Below are 18748 nucleotides of genomic sequence, written 5' to 3' on the forward strand. Positions count from 1 at the left end.
CAGGGTAGGTGTGATGATTGCACGGGGTATGCCGTGAGGAAACCATAAGGGCCCTACTCATATAATTTGGCATAATCTTATTTAGGTAATGAGAGCAGAGGCTGCATTAAAGCCAAGGCAGTATTTCAATGGCTTTCAAGTGCCATGAACTCTCCCAAGTCAATGAGAACAGGAGCCCTGCTAGATCTAGGCTCCTAGGCCTGGGGTTGGATCCTCTGAAGCACCAGGTTCTGGAAGAGGGAATGGAGAGCTGTTCAAGTGAGAACACTGAGTCTCCAAATCCAGAAAAAGTAAAAGCTGGGATTGGGAGGGACCATCCATAGAAGTGTAGGAATTTGACCCATTACCGGAAAGTAATGCCTTTTAAACTATTTAACTGTGAGGTTTTGATAGAATGGTTGTTAAGAATGGGGTGAAAATGCCAGGAAGAAGGAGTGTGAAGGAGAGATCAGACTAACTTGTGACTGGATCCTTAGAGATGGACCCGATGTTGGCTGGTCCTCTCATGGCCAGTATCACACTACTTGAGGCAGGCCCTGCCTCAGTCCCCTCGGCAGCATGTACTCCTGTGCTACTACTGCTAGGTGATAACCTTGCCTGCTGATGCATAATGGCAGGGAAGTTTGGGATGGGTTTGGGGGAGCAGGATGCCTCTCTGGCATCAAGTGCCAGAACATGGTTCAGTGGAGCTGAGAAATGCTCACTTATGGCCCCTCCACCTAACTCTGGGTCCTCACTCTCACTCCTTTTCCACTGCATACCTACCGTGGCCGGTTTCATTGTCCACTGTGTCTCAACAACTTTTCAAAGGGTTGGACTCCTCTCTTCTTTCTGTGCAGGATGCAAAAAGCACATGGTTGCCTGAGTGGCCAGTGCCCGGGAAGGGTTCTGAGCAGACTATTGTGGTAGACCACAATGCCAACTGTTCCTTTTTGACCAACTGATATTATGAGAGACAACATGATAGAGTTAGTTAATAAGAGATCTCTGGGGCTTTCTTTTTAGCCTTGAGATTTTTCTGGTACATTATCTGGCATATTGATGAGGGCATTGGGGAAGATTTAATGGAAGACAACCATGGGTACAAATTTTTGCCCCCGTCTTGTTCAACAGACCTCTTTGTCTAGTCAAATGGAACCTAGGGGGGTACCTTCAATATCTTATTTCTCTAAGGTAAGAAAAGGTTCATAGCACAGCTTTTGATTGCCTTGGACTTTGGGATTGTTACAAAGAAGTTCTTTTTGGTTCGGGACTGCTTTCCCATCAAACCCTTGGATCCTAAGGGCTCTAACTTAATAGAACATTTTTTTTTTTCCTTCTAAGAGTGTGGTAAGTGGGAAAATCCATCCAAGAGAAGTCTTGACAGATTGATTGAATTGGAAACTGCAAATATATCATTGTGAGGATAATTTGAAATTGAAGAGTGTTCTGATGCAAGAAATTCCAAGACAAAGTTTAGCAACTAAGTGTCATGACAAAGAGAAATGTGAACTTTTAGGCCAAAGCAATGAAACTTCAGTGTGTACAAGGACTCCAACTCTCTCCCCACCTCCAGATATTTGAATTTGTTAAGTGTTGAGTAGAGATTAGGAATCTGCATTCTTAGCCTTTTTTTCCCACAAGTGACTTGATACAGATGGACCACAGGTTAGAAAGCACTAATATGAACCAATGCTTCTTGGTCATGTGATACCCTTTAGGGCAGTGCTTGGTAGGACACAGAGGACCTTAGGACATAATTCCATGATTTGGGTTGGTCTTTAATCTTGGCAGGAAGGATGCCCCAAAAGTAGAGAGATGAGCTCTGGATAGACATCAGGACTCTTGGCTCAGGCTTTGTATAGATTAACTGTGACTCTGGGCAATTCCCTTTCTCCTTTTCAGCATGAACAGATCTGGGCTGGAACATTTCCAAGCACTCCACTAGACTTGGTGTTCTATAATGCTAAAGCTGGCTCTTTTAGCATAGAAGACAGACAAAAGCATTCAGTAATAATAACAAAATAGCAAAATATTTAATGAAGTGCTAAGTACCCATTTCATTTGATGTATTCAACCATTTTGTACTATTATGATTGTTTTCCAACTCATGAAACTTGAGGACCAGAGAGGATAAGTCACTCACCTAAGACCATAAGCCAATAAAGGACAGCGTCTGCATTTAAACTTATTAAATAAATAAATGAACAACCTATAAGGTTTGCCTTTGGATTTTTTTTTTTTTTTTGTGGACCCAAGGATTGAACTCAGGCCCTTGCACTTGCCAGGGAAGAGCTTATTCTACTGAGCCATCTCCCTGGCCCCCTGACTTTTTTTTTCTTTTTTTTTTTTTTTTTTGCCTTTGGATTCTTTATACTGTTCACATGTCAGCATTGGATAATCTTCTCTGTTCTTTGGAAATGACCTCTATCTCCCCCTTTCTGTGACTTTTGGAGGCCCCAAGTCATCTTTGGTATAGAAGGCAATTCCCAGAAACCTGATGCTCTTGTGCTTACCTCTGATGCAGGCTCTCATGTCTACTCAAGTTGTAGTTGTGGTAGACTCATGTACAGCCTGTGTTCTGCTTCACTGACCAGGGTATAGAATTCATCCCTCAGTCAATGTCCTGGAATGCAAGCTAAGTGGGAGGCCTTCCAATTTCTCCTCAGGACTGGGCCTCCTGGCCCCAATGTGTGTTCCTTTCCGGCCTCACCATCCGGAGCTCCGGCCTCCCATTCTCCTCACAGAGCTTCTCAGCTCTTGCTCCTCTGTCTTCATGCAGGTTTCCCCAAAACAGAGCCTTATCAAAGACAATTGTGCTACATTACTAGGGAGCTAAAAAGTTCCAGGAACAAAGAACGAGGGGATGAAGCAGAAAAGAAGGAAGAATAAATATGCAGTAGTCCTCACAAATGTATTTACATTCTCAGGAAATTGTCTTTTGAGCAATTGTTTCTCAGGGTGGTTTCATTGGGAAAGGAAGGGAAAAATATTTATTTACCCACTGTTCCTATCTCCCATTATTGAAAAGATTTCCACATAGTATTTCCTCTTGCCTTTCCAGGGGTCTGTGTGTGGCATCAAGTGACCCCTGCAGTGTCACCTGCCTGGGGACCAGTGGAGAAGTCACAAAGCAAGATGGAGAGGTGAGTGCTGCTGTAAGTGAAGGCACCACGAGGCTGCACTCTCACTTGCTTGCTTCAAGTCCATTCTGAGGTGACTCCCATGGCAGTGGCTGTGGTGTAAGTAGCTCCCTGGAAGCAGACTATCCCCAGAGGACATGACATGGAGTGTGAGAGACCTGAGAGGTGCGCTGGGCTGGTGCTATCCACCGCAGGCACCACCTAGGATGTTCATGCCCATCCCCCAACGGGCTCAGCCCCTACCCAGTACTCCCATCTGTAGGTTTGCTTTCCACAGCTTCAGCTACGTGCAGTCTATGGTGCCCCCCAAAATATCAGAGAGAAAGTTCAAATAATAAACAACTCATACATTGAAAATTGTGTTCTGTTCTGAGTCTCACTTTATCTTCTTACGTAGGCGTCGAGCCATTTATACCATTGCAAGAAGGATGAGCAGAGTTTAACCACTTGCCAGTCCACTTATTTAAAGGCAGAATGACCAAAAATTGCATTTTCATTACTTTTTGTAAGATAATATAACAGGAAATATAAAACAAAAGTTGTATCAAATTTATCCAATACAAGAACCTACTGGTTGGAATGACACCTGCCTGAGTGACACCCCAAATAATCAGTACATAAAAAATCATGCTTTCTGAGTGTCGCTCAGGGTAAACTGTTAAGTGGTTAATAAATTACAAGGAAAGATACTGTAGATATTACTGCATTATATTGCAATACCTTGTGTTTTACTGGGTTTTGTTGTTAATCTCATACTATGCCTCATTTATAGATTAAATGTTATCATAGATATGTGTGCCTAGGGAAAAAAACCTTATATCTGTAGGTTTGTTACCATTCACAGTTTCAGGCCTTCACTGGGGGTCTTTGAATGCATCCCCCATGGTTGGGGGCACAGGGTACTCACTTGTTCCAGAGGACAGGTCTCATTGTCTAAGATGAGAAGTACAAGCCCAATAGCTTAGAAATTCCTTTCCACCTTGCAGCCAACTATAATCTCTAAAAAGTAAAGGGTACATCAAGTTATGGTGCCCCAGCTGGGGTTGGCCTCACTGCCCTCCCTAGAGTTCCTTTGTTCTCTGCCGCACTTGGGACGGTCCGGCCTAGCTGACTGGCGAGGTGGTGCGGCCCTTCATCCTTTAAGGCTGTGATCTCTTACCGCATTCATTTTCTTGTGCCCACTTACAATCATTGTAGGATACAAAAGTGCCAAGACATGCCCCAGGATGTCCCCTGGGTCCTAGACTTAACCTCTTCGTCTGTTGCTGACATTGTGGCTTCTGGCCATAGTCAGGGCATAGTTCCCACATGTGTATAATCTCTCCTCATTTTTTTCTTTTGGCCTGATTGCCCATTGTATGAGGAGCTCAGCATGAACTTGTACTGGACATAACTTCAAGTTTAGTGGCCTCACTGTATCCTTTGGGAAACTTCTTCTGCCAGGCACCAGCATAACTGCCCAGCAAGAGCGCAAGGTTTCTAGGAGACTTAAAGAGCTTAATCCATCTCTTGGTCTTCAGACCCTTCAGGTCTGTGGTTCCGAATAAGAAGCTTCAACTGACTGCCAATCAAAACATTTTTAAAAATCCCTCTGCACTGAAAATGCAGTTTTTCTTGTCACAGTTCCCTAGACAGTACAGTTTAATAGCTACTTATAGAGAAACATTATTATATTACAAGTATCAGTAATCTACAGGTGACTTAAAATATAAGGAAGAAAGGGCAGAGATTATATGCAAATATTATACTGTTATGTAAGAGACTTGAGCATTTTTGGATTTGGGGGTCCACGGGCATCATGGAGCATATATCCTCTGTACATATCAAAGGATGACCATTGTGGTGGATTGGTGACTGGTGGTCAACTTGTTATACCCAACTAGCAACGGTTCCGGGTGTGGGAGGCCCACCTGAGGATTGCTGCCAGCAGCATAAGAGGCAGAACTGGAGAAGAGCTGGATGAACCTCTTCAATAGTTAGTGAAGCTGTTGGAAAAGCTGTTGGTTCTTTTGGGCTATTCTGTTGGGGGACCTTGTTGCTGGCTTTCCTGATGAACTTGGCTGTTCTTGTTGGAGGAGGAGCTCAGGACCGCACTGTCACTGAGGCTGGCTGCAGTTCATTTTGGGAGAGATCTGGTCCTCACCTTGAGCATCGCTTCCTGGCTGGGCAGAGGAAGATGGTGCATAGCTCAGTTTTGTGGAGAAGCTCGTCACATTGGCTTTCCTGATAGGAGCTCAGCTCTCCTCATTGCTGGAGGAGGACCTCAGGACCTCACTGTTGCTGAGGATGGATGTACATTATGGTTTGTGTCTAGGTGTCCCACTAATGCCTCATGTGGCCATGGGGCGGACCTCTAGAGTTTATGATTAACTTATGATCCACTGGGATTATGGGTTTAAGTGCTGCTGGGATTAGGGGTGTGAGTTCTGCTGGGATTAGGGGAATGAGTGCTACACCCATCCTGGGCCAAATAGCTTGAAAGCAGCATAAGGGAGACAGGCTTGCTGTCTGTAGCCATTGTTGCTACTATACCTCCTTTTGCTCTCTGCTGTTTGCTGCTGCCATGAAAAGTTGCTTTTTGCTATGTGCCGCTCTGCCTTGGAGCCAGATGAGTATGAACTGAAACTCCAGTAACTGTGAGTGAAATAAACCTTTCCTTCCTTCATTTTGGGTGTTGAGTATTTGTCCCAGCAACAAGAGAAGAGTAACTGAGACAGTGTGATGCTTGTTCGGGGAGCTCTGGTGCTTACCTTGAGTGCTGCTTCCTGGCTCCAGTTCAGATCCTTCATTCTGCTAACATAGATTCTTCATCCCACTGCTATAGACTTTCTTGCTTTCACCACTGGCCTTTGGGCCTTTCCAGCACAGATCCATGAAGCAGGCCTGCATGAGGCACTGTCATGTGCTCTAGGCCTCCAGTTGGACTTGCAGGAGGCATTGTTATTAACTCTGGGCTTTCAGCTGGACTCATATAGGATATTAGGATCCAGGCCCTCACTTGGATTCTTTGGTCTTTAGTGTATTGATAGATTTCCCTCATTCTCTGTGTATCGTTCTCTGGGTGATTCATTATAAAATAATGTTATAAAATGTGTCCTGTATTGTTCCCTTGCAAAATCCCAAACTACAACAACTCTTCTGGCCATTGGACATAGCCATGTGTATAGCCATTCAGTGCCTGTGCCTACCACATTCAGGAGATAATCTCATTGGAATAGATACAGTGAGCTTTTGTAGAATCCTTACATTAGTAACTTGATTTGTGTTGAGGAAAAATAGTCAAGTGGAAGTCCTTGAACCAATCTCCTTTCCTCCACTTCAACAGAGTAGATAAGAAACAATGCTGCCTCCTAGGAAGTACTTTAGAGATTAGAGCCATCACCAAGACTTGCATGGGCAGGTAAGGTAGATTTTATATATGTATATTTCCATTAACTCACATATGTGGACCTGCACAAGCCAAATGCATCATGGCAGATGATGGTAGACTGCCGTAAACTTGTCCAGATGGGAGCATCAACTGCAGCTGCCATGGCAGATGTAGACTGTTTACTGGAACATAGCAACAGAGCCTTCAGCACGTTAAATACAACATAATCTGGCAAAAACAATCACAGGGAAGGTTTTTAAAAATTCACTTTCATGCCAAGGACAGTAGTAAATATTCAGCATTTTGTCCCTAGAGGTGTGTTAATGCTCCTGTTCTGTGTTATAAGAATCTATAGAGACATGTTCTGACACACCGTAGGCTAGACTGCTGGTCCCCTTTCCTGGTGACATCATGTTAACTGGTGCTAGTGAGCAAGAAGTGATAACATCCTCAGATAACTTTTTAAGATATGCTAGTGTGCCCAAGTGTGGAAGATAAACTCCAGCATCTCCTGTCCTGGGCCACCCACGCAGTGACATCAGAAGCAAAGCCTTCTGTGCCTCAGTAGCTTTGGGAAAGGTGGCTGTAGGGAGCAGAAGGGAAGAAAAGGGGTATGAAGCAGGGAAGGAGGGAGAACCCTAAGAGGCATTAGACACGACCAATGATTCAGCATTGGGAGACCATCTTCCAAGATGTCTTAGAAAATACTTTGTTACATCATTTGCATATAGAGGATGAAGAAAAATGTATTTACTAGAATCCATTGGCTAAAAATTCCTCCCTCGGTATAATTTGTACCACACTTGCAGCTGGCTTGCTGGGATGCTGAACAGACAGTGAGCATGTTACTCTTCCCTAACAGCAGGGAAGCCCTGGGAAGAAGGTATGTGGTGTGGGTTGAGGCAAGGGCTATAAGCATACCTGCCAGTACTAGTGAGAATCCAGGTAAGGCTGGTCACCATGAAGGGAACTGGGCATAATACCAGTCACCAAAGACCCTGGAAAAGAGAAGGTTGATAAAGTCTGAAATGGCATTTTAAAAAATGTATTTTAGTACAGGGTCTTACAGGGTCTCACTACATAGACTGGACTCATAGTGATCGTCCTGTTTTCAGCCTCCCCAGCACTGAGATTACAGGTGCGCACCACCATGCCCAGTCCTAGCTGCAGTCTCAGTTTCGGTGTGCCCTGGGGACAGAGCTGGCATGGCATGCCAAGGATCAAACCCAGTCTCTGCAGTCTGCTGAGCTATCTAGCTGGCCCTTAAAAAGGCACGTTAATCCTGATTCTTCCAGAAGCAGAGCCTGAGGCAAGGATTCCACTCTGAGAAGTTTATTTGGTCAGTTTTTCCAAGAAACTCTGGAGGGGAGTGGGGAAGTGACCTGGCCTTTGTGTCCCCACCAGCTGAGTGAAGGAGCTGAAGTTCTTATCCACCAGTTCCTGCAGGTCGCTGATTGAGAGCTGCTAAATGGGGAAGCTAATTCTGCTTTGCTTGTGGGAAAAGCAGGCTGCAGGAGCCAGGGAATGTGTTCAAGTAAAGGGACAAGGCTGCTGTGTCAGAAGATGGTCACCATGCACATGAGTGACAGAAGAGGGATTGTGGACAGGATACTGACAGTAGTGCCTCACAGGTGTCTGCTACATCCTCTCTTCTGTTATTTATTGTTTTTCCTTTGTGCATACATGCCTGTGCTGGTGTGTGCATAGATGTAAGTGTGCTCCTTTTCCCACCTGGACTGTTAGATTTCCAAATCCATCATTCTCTGTTGTGTTGACTGAATTAACTATTCTCAGTCCATGGTCCTCTTCTGTATGTCCAAATGCACGAAGGTGCTCAGCATCATGAGAGGGCCCTTTTTGGAAGGCAGTGGTGAATTTAAACAGTCATTGTTTTTTCTTGGTTATCCAGGAAGCAGCCATTTTCTTTTGTGCTTCCAGTAGATTCTTTGTCACTCAGCTAGCGAAGTCTATTTTGCCTTTTCTCTCCTTAAGTCATCTGAGGGTGCAAGCTTTGGGTATCTCCTGCAAGCTGTCTCGCCAGGATATCACAAGGGGGTATCACACTCACGTGCAGAAGAAACTCAACTTCACAAGGAGACACATTATATTCTTGGTAACTTCTTTCCAAACCAAGTTTGGAAAGATTTCTTTTCACAGATTTCTCATAGATTTCTGTGCCACTCCCAGCTGCTTCAGACAGACTGGAAAACACTTTTGGATGCAGAGTTTTCTGGAATGTTTGCATGGATTATAGGAATATGAATAGCCTCTTAATGTAATTGAGTCCTGGAAGAGCTGGGACATAAAATCCCTTGTCTCCACAATCTAAATCTTACAGATTATACTGAAGCATGGTAAACAATTTAGACTAGCTTGGGTATGACATGATTCTTCCTCTTGGCTATTTCTACTTCACTTTGAATGGAAGGAAATCGCTTAAGCCCTCACAACGCTGTCTGGCAGGAGGCAAAATGCCTGGCTTGGCTTCCTGCATCCATCTCTCCCACACTCACAGCTGGGATCATTGGTGCCCCTCCACCTCCAGCTCCCAGGCCTGAGACCCTCCATCAAGCAGAGGTCAAGATTCTCTGTTCCAGGCCAAACTTCAAAATGAGACCCCTTCTTGTCTATGCACATGGTCTGGCTTCCCAGGTGGAAAAGATATGAAATCAACATCAGCATTCATTCCTTTCCAGTCACTTGTAGGGAAGAAATGACTTCCATAGACTGTCATGTTTAGGTCTAGTGAATTGAATGTCAGATACTTATACAGAACCAATTACCTATGAAATGTGCACACAAAATTTGTCTCCTCGAGTCATAAAGAAATCTTCTACTCCATCCGTATGTATCTTAGATTCAAAAGTTGAACAGCAAGCCCACCAGTGAAAACACAGCATATGCCTTCATCCTGCAGGCAGCAGATATAACTTAGGCAAGCCAAGTTGATTTTGTAATGGCACCTTGGTTTTCATACTTTGCAAGGTAGACACTTTGTATATTAAACATGTAGAAAAAAACGTTGTTCTCCATTTTAAGTATGGCCTTCTCTATATATCATTGGTTTACCCATTTTTAGACAGGAACATGAGACTTCACCTACTCCACTTTTTCTTATAAGCAAAGAAAGGGGGTGCATGCTGCTAACTGGCAAACTGATTCTCAGCCTAGGTGTCGAGAACAGTAGGGAGCAAAGGAGACTATGACAAATTAAAAAATAGTGCCTAAACAGAAGCAGCTGTCAGACGCACAGAACAACTATGCCATTCTAGCTGATAGTGCTTTCCCTAAGCAGTATAGAAATAAAGTTCTAAGAAAGTCAATTATATTCCCACTTGACTCAATATTTTATAAACAGTCGAGAAATACAGGACCAAGAAACACGATTCTCTATGGTGAAAGATTCATAATGAAATAAGATTATGCCCACCAGAGTGACTTCAAGTGGGAGAGAACTCATAGTCACCAAGAATGGGAACAGATTTTAAAGAAATCTTAAGTGGTTAATTTCGTTGCAATGTACTTTGCCTTTTGGGTTAGGCTCATGTAAAGCCACCCTGGCTGTATGGTTGCTCGGCTCTCAGTGCACCAAATCATTTAAGATATCTGTCTGGGGTCCTGCCTCTCCCTGCCAGGTGTGGCCACCCCAGACTGTAGCCTTGATGATAAGAACAGTGGTACAGGCCCAGTACCCTGGCACCTGCAGTCCCTGAAACCGGGCATGGTAGCACACACCTGTAATGCCAGTGCTGGGGAGGCTGAGACAGGAGGATCACTACAAGTCCGAGCTGTGTAGCAAGACCCTGTACCAAATAAATAAATAAATAAATAAATAAATAAGTAAATAATTTAATAAAAGAACAGCCTTAACAGCAGAGGCTAGTGTCCAATAAGCACCAAGCCACCTGCTCCAGGCCCCCTGATAAGTGCTTCCATTTCAGCAGCACCTCGGGTCTTGCCACAGGGCAGGTTTCTCCTCCCTTTTTTACAGATTTACGCATGCCTCACAGAATGTGCACCAGAGCCAGGATTCAATCCAATGCGCCAGACCCAAACTCCTTGTAACTCTCTCAATGCCTGGGAACTCGTTGTGCTATAGGGACCCCCTGACTCTACACCCACTCTTCCACACTTGAAGACCTATTTCGGATCCCCTTTCTTTTCTAGTGACACTTCTCTTGACAATCACTGGGTAGATGGTTTGGTAAAGTACATGACCTCTCTGGGCCTAGTTGCTCCATCCATAACATGAAGAAGGGCGAGGGATGGCTGGATTAGACTTTTTAGGAGTCTGTTTGTAGTAAATGTACTGGAATTTCAAGCCACTCCGGAACACCATGGCCCAGAAAGGTCTTCGTTATATGTGTCACTACGTCCTGCAAGGATGCGGCCACTCCTGGGCACTCCTGGATCAGGCGCTCCTGCCAGCTGTGTGACGTGCAGATAGTCACTCCACTGCCCTGTGAACCTCTGTCTCTTGGTCTATCGTGTAAAGAAATCAGCCTCTCTGGGCTACTGGCATGAAAGGAGAGGGGCCTACCAACAGGGACGCCTAGTCGGGGACAAACTTGGAGTGGGGGTGGGTGTGGACTGCCTAGAGGAGCGCACTCCGGGCTTTTCTCACATATTATGTAAGGCCTTGGGGGTGGAAGCAGCGGCGGGGAGGCGCACCGTGGCTAGGGAAAGGGGCGTGGGGACGTCGGCGCGGCGGGGATCCCCAGGCGGGCGGGCGTAAGTGCGCCGCCGCTGCCCGAGGTGGGGCGCCCGCGGGCGAGCGCTGGGCGCTGCAGAGTCGGGTTTCAGAGCGCGGTGATTCAGGAAGCCGGCAACTCTGAGCCGGGATCCTGAGGCAGCCGAGCGCCGCCTTTGTTCCTGCAGGTTAGGCGAGCGCAGAGACCAGTGCTCCTCGGTCCTCGTCCTCTGCGGAGCCTGCCGCCGCGCTCTGTCTGCCGCGCGCCTTCGAGCGCTCCGCTGCCCCACGCCATGGCGCCAAGGTGGGACCCGCTTCTCCGCGCCCAGGTGCCCTCCACTCCATCCGACCTCCCGCCTCACTTGCTCTCCCTCTGCCGCTTCTTGCAGGAGCAGCTGGCGCTTGCGGTTGCTGCTGTCCACCTCCGCGCTGCTGTCCACTGTCACCGGGACTCTCGCCTCGACAGGTAAGCGTCTCAGCCTGAGGGTGGCACGGGCTGTCTCCGCGCCCTGGGGAAGTTCGTTTGGGTGGCGGGCGCCGCTGCGATGTGCACCTCATTCCTGGACATAAAAGGGAGTCGTTGGCGCTCCGCGCACTAGGCGGTTCTGCAGCGGCATCCTCGGGGAAGTGCAGGGCTTCCAGCTGCGAATAGGGTCCTTGGGAAGACCGGGTGTCTAACTTGAGCACGGCGCCTCCCATTTGGGGCAGAGAGGGGCCGTGGAAGCTCGGTGACAGTGCCAGCAGAGACGGCCCCCAGCGCACCCTGGGCGCGCTCAGCTTGTGCGTGCTGGCTGGCTCCTGGGATGCGCAGGTCTGGTGTGCTCAGGATTCAAAGGTGCAGAAGCATGACCACGGCTAGGGACACCTGGCAACTTGGCCGTGCTAGATGTAACAGAACTGAATCGCTCTTATGCTTAACTTAGCTGCGAGTTACTTAGGGGATCCTATCCACTGTGGGCGATAGTACCATAGACCATGTAAGGAGCTGTAGGCCTAGGGCCCGGGACTCTGCTCTTTTATTCTTTGGGCCTCAGTTTCCCCACCAAGATTCAGAGGCTGCAGAGTGAATCGCTGAGTGAGTTAAGATGGGTTTCTATTAAGGTCTGAACAGAGATTGTGGATTTGTTTGGGCTGTATAAATTTGAACAAAGAATTTCACTCCTCTGTCCCTCAATTTCTACATCTGAAAAGGGGAACAATTAAACTATCTCACTCTTAAGGATGCTGTGGAGAGTAAAAGAGAATTTATTTTTATTTATTTATTTATTTATTTTAAAAGTTTTTCCCCATAATTTTATTGAGAAACAAATAGCAATGAGACAGTTTCAAACCAAATTGGTAGGACAGTTTCAATAATTAACACATTGCATACATTCTTCCTAGTGGTTAATTGCTGTACAAGATGTGGACATGATATCCTATTTACAAACACTATTTGAACAAATCCCTCTATTCATTAAGAGAATGTAACTATATATCTATCCTAACCATTTTGAATACACAGATACAAAATGGACATTCATCTGTATACCCTTTTTTTGTTAAGTTCCATTATTTGAATATTACAGGTATGTTAACTCAGCAAAATATTCTAAAAGAGTCCAGTAGCCCATAATAGTGTTGGGTCTTCCGCTTGACTGGCAATGTCAGAAATTGTTGACCTGAGTCCCCTACAGCTCAATATAACACCATGGCTTTATAAAAGAGAATTTGGAAACAATTTTCTTTCTATGTTCCTGGTGTGTAGCAGGCACAAAATAAGTGATAGAAATTACCACTTGCTCCCTGCAGTAGTTATGTGGTGGAAGGCGGTGCAGTGCCAAGGCTGGGAGAGGCTTTGGAGGCAGCCGGTCTGAGAGCTGGAACTTGGACCCAGGCCTCTGTTCTTGCCCAGCCATGCACTCTTGCAGGCGAACCAGGCGCAGCGAACAGCAGCCTCCCACTGACCCCTTTTGGATTTAAAAGATTAGTACACAGCCTCAATCCAATAAGAGAGTGGGAAAACCAGGGAACAGCCAGGCTGAAGGAAGCTGGAGGAGTGGAGGTTGAGCAAGGGGCCTTGGTTAACTCTTTGTGTGCTTGATGACTTGGCTTCTGGGAAGTAAGAGCCAAATGCAGCGAAAGCCTTTCCTGCGAGTGCCCAGCCTGGCATTTCTTGCGGATCAAAGGGCAGCTGGCGCAGTCTTGGCGTCCCAGCACCATGGCCCGTGGCAGGATGTTACAGCTACACATGTGATGTAGGGCACTGCCACCTCAGCTGCAGAGGCGGCTTCAGGTTCTGTGTCTTCTGTGAACTTTGCTACCACCCCTGCTGCCTCAAAAGGAAGGGGTCTAGGGCAAGAAACTGCAGTGTTTCTCTCTCTCTCCTGAGTTTGTAGCCTGGTCCCCTGCTGTTAGGCAGGAAGTCCTGTTCCCATCCATAATGTAAAAGGGAGGGCCAGGAAACCCTCAGGAGGGTCATTTACAGCTCCCGGTATTCACTTCCCCTTTAGGAATCTGATTGAGTTCCTGGAAGTATCAGCCATGCGAAATTGGTGTGCAGTTTAATATGGCTAACACTCATAAAACACTTCATGCATTCAGGTGGAGTGTGAACTTGTTCCTGTTCCATTCATCCAACCCTTCCCATCTCTCCAGGAAGTGGGGGCCCAGGACTGTTACTGTTACTGATTTTTGAATATGCACACTGAAGTCACGTGTCACCTTAGCTTCAGAGAGCCTGGGGGAGGATTTGAACCAAGTAGTCTGACTCCATCATCCTTGCTCTCAAACATTCTAATATTCAGCTCGAGGGGCTTCCCAGATGGAAAAGGCTGTGGGGACCCCAGTCTCTAGTGTGCCCATCATCAAAGTGTCATGATGGTACCGCAAGGCCGAGGCATCTGCGTGGCATCACGTAGCTTACAGAGCAACACTCACCCTCCACCGTGTCATGGGCCACCACCCAGGGGAGGCTCAGAGAAGGCCCATGATTGGCCTAAAGCCACACAGGTGCTCCTGCACTGATCCATAACAACCCCACCTACCTGTTTGTGGACTCCATAACTGACACTGTTGCTCCCGTGGGTGTACTGGCTATTGAAAAAGTTGCCAAGATAGTATAGCACTATTTTGGGACAGCAGAGTTCTAAGCGCTTTATGTGAATTAACCCTCCATCTCTACACCAACCCTATTTACCAGCCTCTTTCACTGAGGAGGGCACTGAGGCACAAAATGATTTATCCAAAGGTGATTTCAATTTGGAGTCACAGGATCTGGCTCCAGAATGTGTGCTCTTACCCACTGTGCTCAGCCCTCAAGCCAGGTGGCTTAGACGTTATGAGTTTGTTGCATTTTTAGGATTTGGCATTTTTCTCAGAAGTTAAACATAACACTCTACAAACTAGTGATTCCACTCCTAAGTATCTACTTAAGTGAAAGAAAAGCATATGTCCACCCAACAATTCCTCAGTAAATACTCAGCAGCATTCTCTGTAATGGTTCTAAAGGAAAACACACTGGCTCATCAGGTGATAAAGAGATGAACAAAATGTGGTACAACCTTTCAATGAAATACTATGCAGCCAGAAAAAGAGATGACATACAGATCTATGTTCCAATACAGAAAAATTTTATAAGTAATAACCTCAGTAAAAGAAGCCAAACATAAAAAGCTGCACATTGTTAGAGTTCGTTTGCATGGAATTTCTAAAAAGACGGAACTGCAGAGATAGAGCGTATCAGGGGTTGCTTGGGCCAGGGATAGAAGCTGGGAGCACTTGCAAATGGGAGGGGACTTTCTGGGGAATAGGTTAGAGCTGGACTGTGGGCTATGGCTATGTGATCTAAACTTACTAGAATTCACTCAACTGTACACCTAAACTGGCTAAGTTTCGTAGAAAGTCTTCTGCACCTGAGCAAAGCTGTTTATGAAAGCCAAAGCAGGCATTTTCCCAGGGCACGCAGACTCCAGATCCGGCAGGGTGTCCTGTGGCGCTGCTAGCCAGCTGGAGCAGAGCTGGCACCCAGCTTGCAGCTCCCCAGCAGCCTGTTGCTGTAACAACAGGCCCTGAGTGCCAGCCGGGTCCTCCTGCACCTCCAGGTCTCCAGCTTCACTGTCCCTCATGTTTCTCCAGGAATCTCCCTGTGGGCCCAGGGCAAGGCTCTCCTTATTGAGTGGAGCACAGGCGTATGATGATCTGCAGATAATGAATTTGTTGAAAAGTGGATCTTTGTAAGCTTCCTGATATTCTTCCTCTTAGCCCCCACCAGAGAATATTCCAAACACTGGGAAATGTGGCTTTCACCACTGACTCCTTCTGGAAGCTGAAATGAGTCACTTTCCCCTTTCTGAGACTCAGTTTTCCCATCTATGAAATGGGGCAGTAAGATTCATTGTGTTCCTTCTAGTTTAAAGTATTGAGAAACAAAACAGTGTTTACCTAGCATGAAGTTTAATTATTCCACATAGTTCAGTTCAGCAAGTACACACTGAGCACTGTCCCCATGCCCTGACTGGGGACGGAAAGGAGCCAGGCACTGAACTTCCTGAGGGGCTTCTCATAGTTCACAGGGAGACGGGCAGGATCACAGGTAGTTGTGATGTAGTTTTCCTGCAGGTCTTCTCACCTGTATTCTTCAGGTCCCATGTGCAGGGGCTGCTGTCAGTGAGGTGGCCCCTGAGTGGCCCCGTGTCCCTAGTGGATCAAGGTTACAGGATGGCATTGCCCCTTCCGGTCCTTGATTTTACAGTGTGGATGGAGTACAGCACCTGCTGTTTGGGAGGCTAAGGAGCTCTTCTGGAACAGCGGTGGCATTGTTATAATTTGTTCCTGCTAGTAAAGTGCTGGGTCGTTGCTTTTCTTTACACTGCTTTATTGTGAAATATTGCATCCGCTCAGAAGAGTCTGCTAAAAGCATAGTGCGGCAATGTGTCCGCACCCCAGGTCAGGCGCAGGCCAGGCCCCTAGCTCCAGCCACCCACCCTGTGCTCTGGTCTTTCCACCCTCCTCTCAGAGATAAGCCTCACCTTGGCTTTCATGTCACCGCTTCCTTGCATTTTCAAAATAACTTCACGACTGAAGCTTGTGCCCTTAAATTCTTAAGCTCTCTTCTGCTGAATTTTGAACTTCTGGCAGGCAGGCTATTTTCTTCAGTATCTGGTTCTGGTTTCTTCACGGAATAGTATGCCTTTGCGATTTCGTCATGTTGCTGCGTGCGGCGGCCGTTGGTTCATTTCCACGGCTGCCCAGCACAGTGCGCCATTGTGAGAGCACACCAGGCATTCTGTAACCCTTTGCTCCGCAGCAGTACGTGGGTTGTGACTGTTGTGGGCAGTGTGGGCCTCCGTGCATGCACATGGAGCTCGCCTGCTCTGTGCCTAGGAGCATAGCACCCAGGCTTGGTGTCCACCCATTCATGGTCGTGCCTAGGAGCATAGCACCCAGGCTTGGTGTCCACCCATTCATGGTCGTGGGAGGCCCTGCTCCTTCCTGCTCTTGCCAGTCCTTGGACTTGGCACTGGACATGATTTCAGCATTTCTAATAGATGCAAATCAGCATCTTACTGGGCTCTTAATTAACATATTCCTGCTTATTAATTAAGTTGGACGCCTTTTCGGATGCTTATGGAGCATTTGTATATCCTCACTTAACACTTGTATGGAGGTAAAAATCCTATCACATAAGCTGACTGTTTTAAAGTGTAGAGTTCCTTGGCATTTAGTACATTTATGCAGTCACCAATTCTATTTCCAGAGCATTTTTATGACCCCCAAAGAAAGCTCCATAACCATTTAGCAATCCCTCTTCCATCTCCCCCCCCCCTCCGCCTCTAGCAACCACCAGCTTCTGTCTATCCTCAGGGATTTGCCTGTGCCACATATTCATATGAATGGACACATGCAGCGTATGACTCCTGTGTCTGGCTTCTTTCATTTAACATAATGGTTCAGGGCTCATCCATGTTGCATTGTGTATCGGTATTTCACTCCTTTGTATGACTGCATAATATTCCACTGTGTGTGTAACCCACAGTTTATCTTTCCATTCATTTGTTGATAAACATTTGGGTTGCACCTACATCTTGGTGATATGAACAGTGTTGCCATGAACATTTCCATACAAGGAACATTGAGTAGTTGTTTTTTCCTTCTGTCACATCCATACCTAGGAGTGAAGTTTCTGAGTCATTTGTCCATTCCATGTTTAAGCTGTTGAGGAATTCCCAAACTATTTGCCACCATGGTTATACCATTTTACATTTCTACCAGCAGTATTATCAAGTGGTCATTTTTCCACATAGCACAAATGCTTATTTCAGGCTCATAGCCTTCGTGTGTGTGTGTGTGTGTGTGTGTGTGTGTGTAGTTGTATCTCCATGTGGTTTTGAGTTACATTCTCAGAGGACCTACGGCCTCGAGCATCTTTTCAAGTGCATGCTAACCATTTGGGTATCTTTTGTGAATAAAGCCTGGTTTCAGTGAAAGCTTATGCGAATAGTTCAGGACTTTCCTCTAATGACATCACTGTGCCCCTGGCAGTCAGTGTCCTTTCCTGTGTGACAGAGAAGTGGGTGGGAGTCATGGCTGCACTTTTGCAGCACTGGTCTCTGGTCTCCGTCTCCCACAGGATGATTGTCCAGAGTTGACTGCTTAGCTCTGGCCATTTTGCCATTATTCTAAACAGCGCTGCTGGGAACATCTTCAGACAAATGGCCTTTGTGTTCTTTTTGGATTATTTTCTTTAACTATACTTCCCAGTGTGGACTTGTCCATCAAGGAGCAGAGCTAGTTGGATAATTCTTATTATGTATTCAGAAGACTCTTTCTTAGATGCCAATTTAATCACGCCACCCCCTAGTATAATTACTCTGCTGGACTCTCACTGCATCTCGGATGGGGTCATGCCTTTTGCCTCACAGGACTGTGTTTCTCAGAAGAAACACAGAGCCCCTCCTGGGCTTGCACCAAACCAGTCTTCTGTGTGTCATTTGTGCCTTTGCATGAGTCAAGTGGCTTTGGACTATGCCTCTCCTATAGTCCACCTGGAGACCTCCATTTGTCCTCAGGGTTCTGCTCTGGGAAGCCTCCCTCCCAGGCACATTGAGAATCTCTTGGTCTAGGCTTATAGGGCTCAGGTGCAGTGACCATTGGTTTATCCTTTGTCTCTTCTGCTGCATGAGAGCAGGGATTGGACACATTCAGTTCAGAATCCCAGAACCTAGCACAGGCCTGGCACAAAGTGAGTATTCAGCAAACTTTCTCATTAATTAAAGCAGAAAGAGTGCACAAGTCTAGCCTGTGGTCTGCAGCATCGACTCTCCATGTCCTCGGTGGTGTGAGAGTTAACCCAGTTCTGCAGGGCTCTGCTAACTGTAGAGTGATAGCTGAGTAATAAAACACGAGAAGCCTTTTAATTCTCTTTCACAATACCTCGTAAGACTGGAATTCACATTAATGGATTTTGCTCTTTATTATATTAATTGTATAAGCAGTTTATTGTCTTGCTTATCTATGTTCATCTTATTCCTTATAGCCCCCCTTATATCGAAGATTATGAAATTATAGTTTTCCCTTCTGGCTAAA

General features: G+C 46.3%; 1 protein-coding gene across 2 annotated transcripts in view; it reads left to right on the forward strand.

Annotated features, from left to right (window-relative positions):
• Window positions 1–11206: 11206 nt before the first annotated feature.
• Window positions 11207–18748, forward strand: part of Col15a1 (collagen type XV alpha 1 chain) — a 107609-nt gene continuing 100067 nt past the window's right edge. For both annotated transcript variants that reach the window (XM_023705453.1, XM_023705454.1), the window contains exons 1-2: window positions 11207–11486; window positions 11572–11648. In XM_023705453.1, the coding sequence (XP_023561221.1) occupies window positions 11476–11486; window positions 11572–11648 (88 nt within the window). In that variant the 5' untranslated portion in view covers window positions 11207–11475. The remainder of the gene's footprint in view (window positions 11487–11571; window positions 11649–18748) is intronic.

This window comes from Octodon degus, unplaced genomic scaffold, assembly GCF_000260255.1.
Source record: "Octodon degus isolate 3935 unplaced genomic scaffold, OctDeg1.0 scaffold00221, whole genome shotgun sequence".
In the NCBI taxonomy this organism is placed as follows: domain Eukaryota; kingdom Metazoa; phylum Chordata; class Mammalia; order Rodentia; family Octodontidae; genus Octodon; species Octodon degus.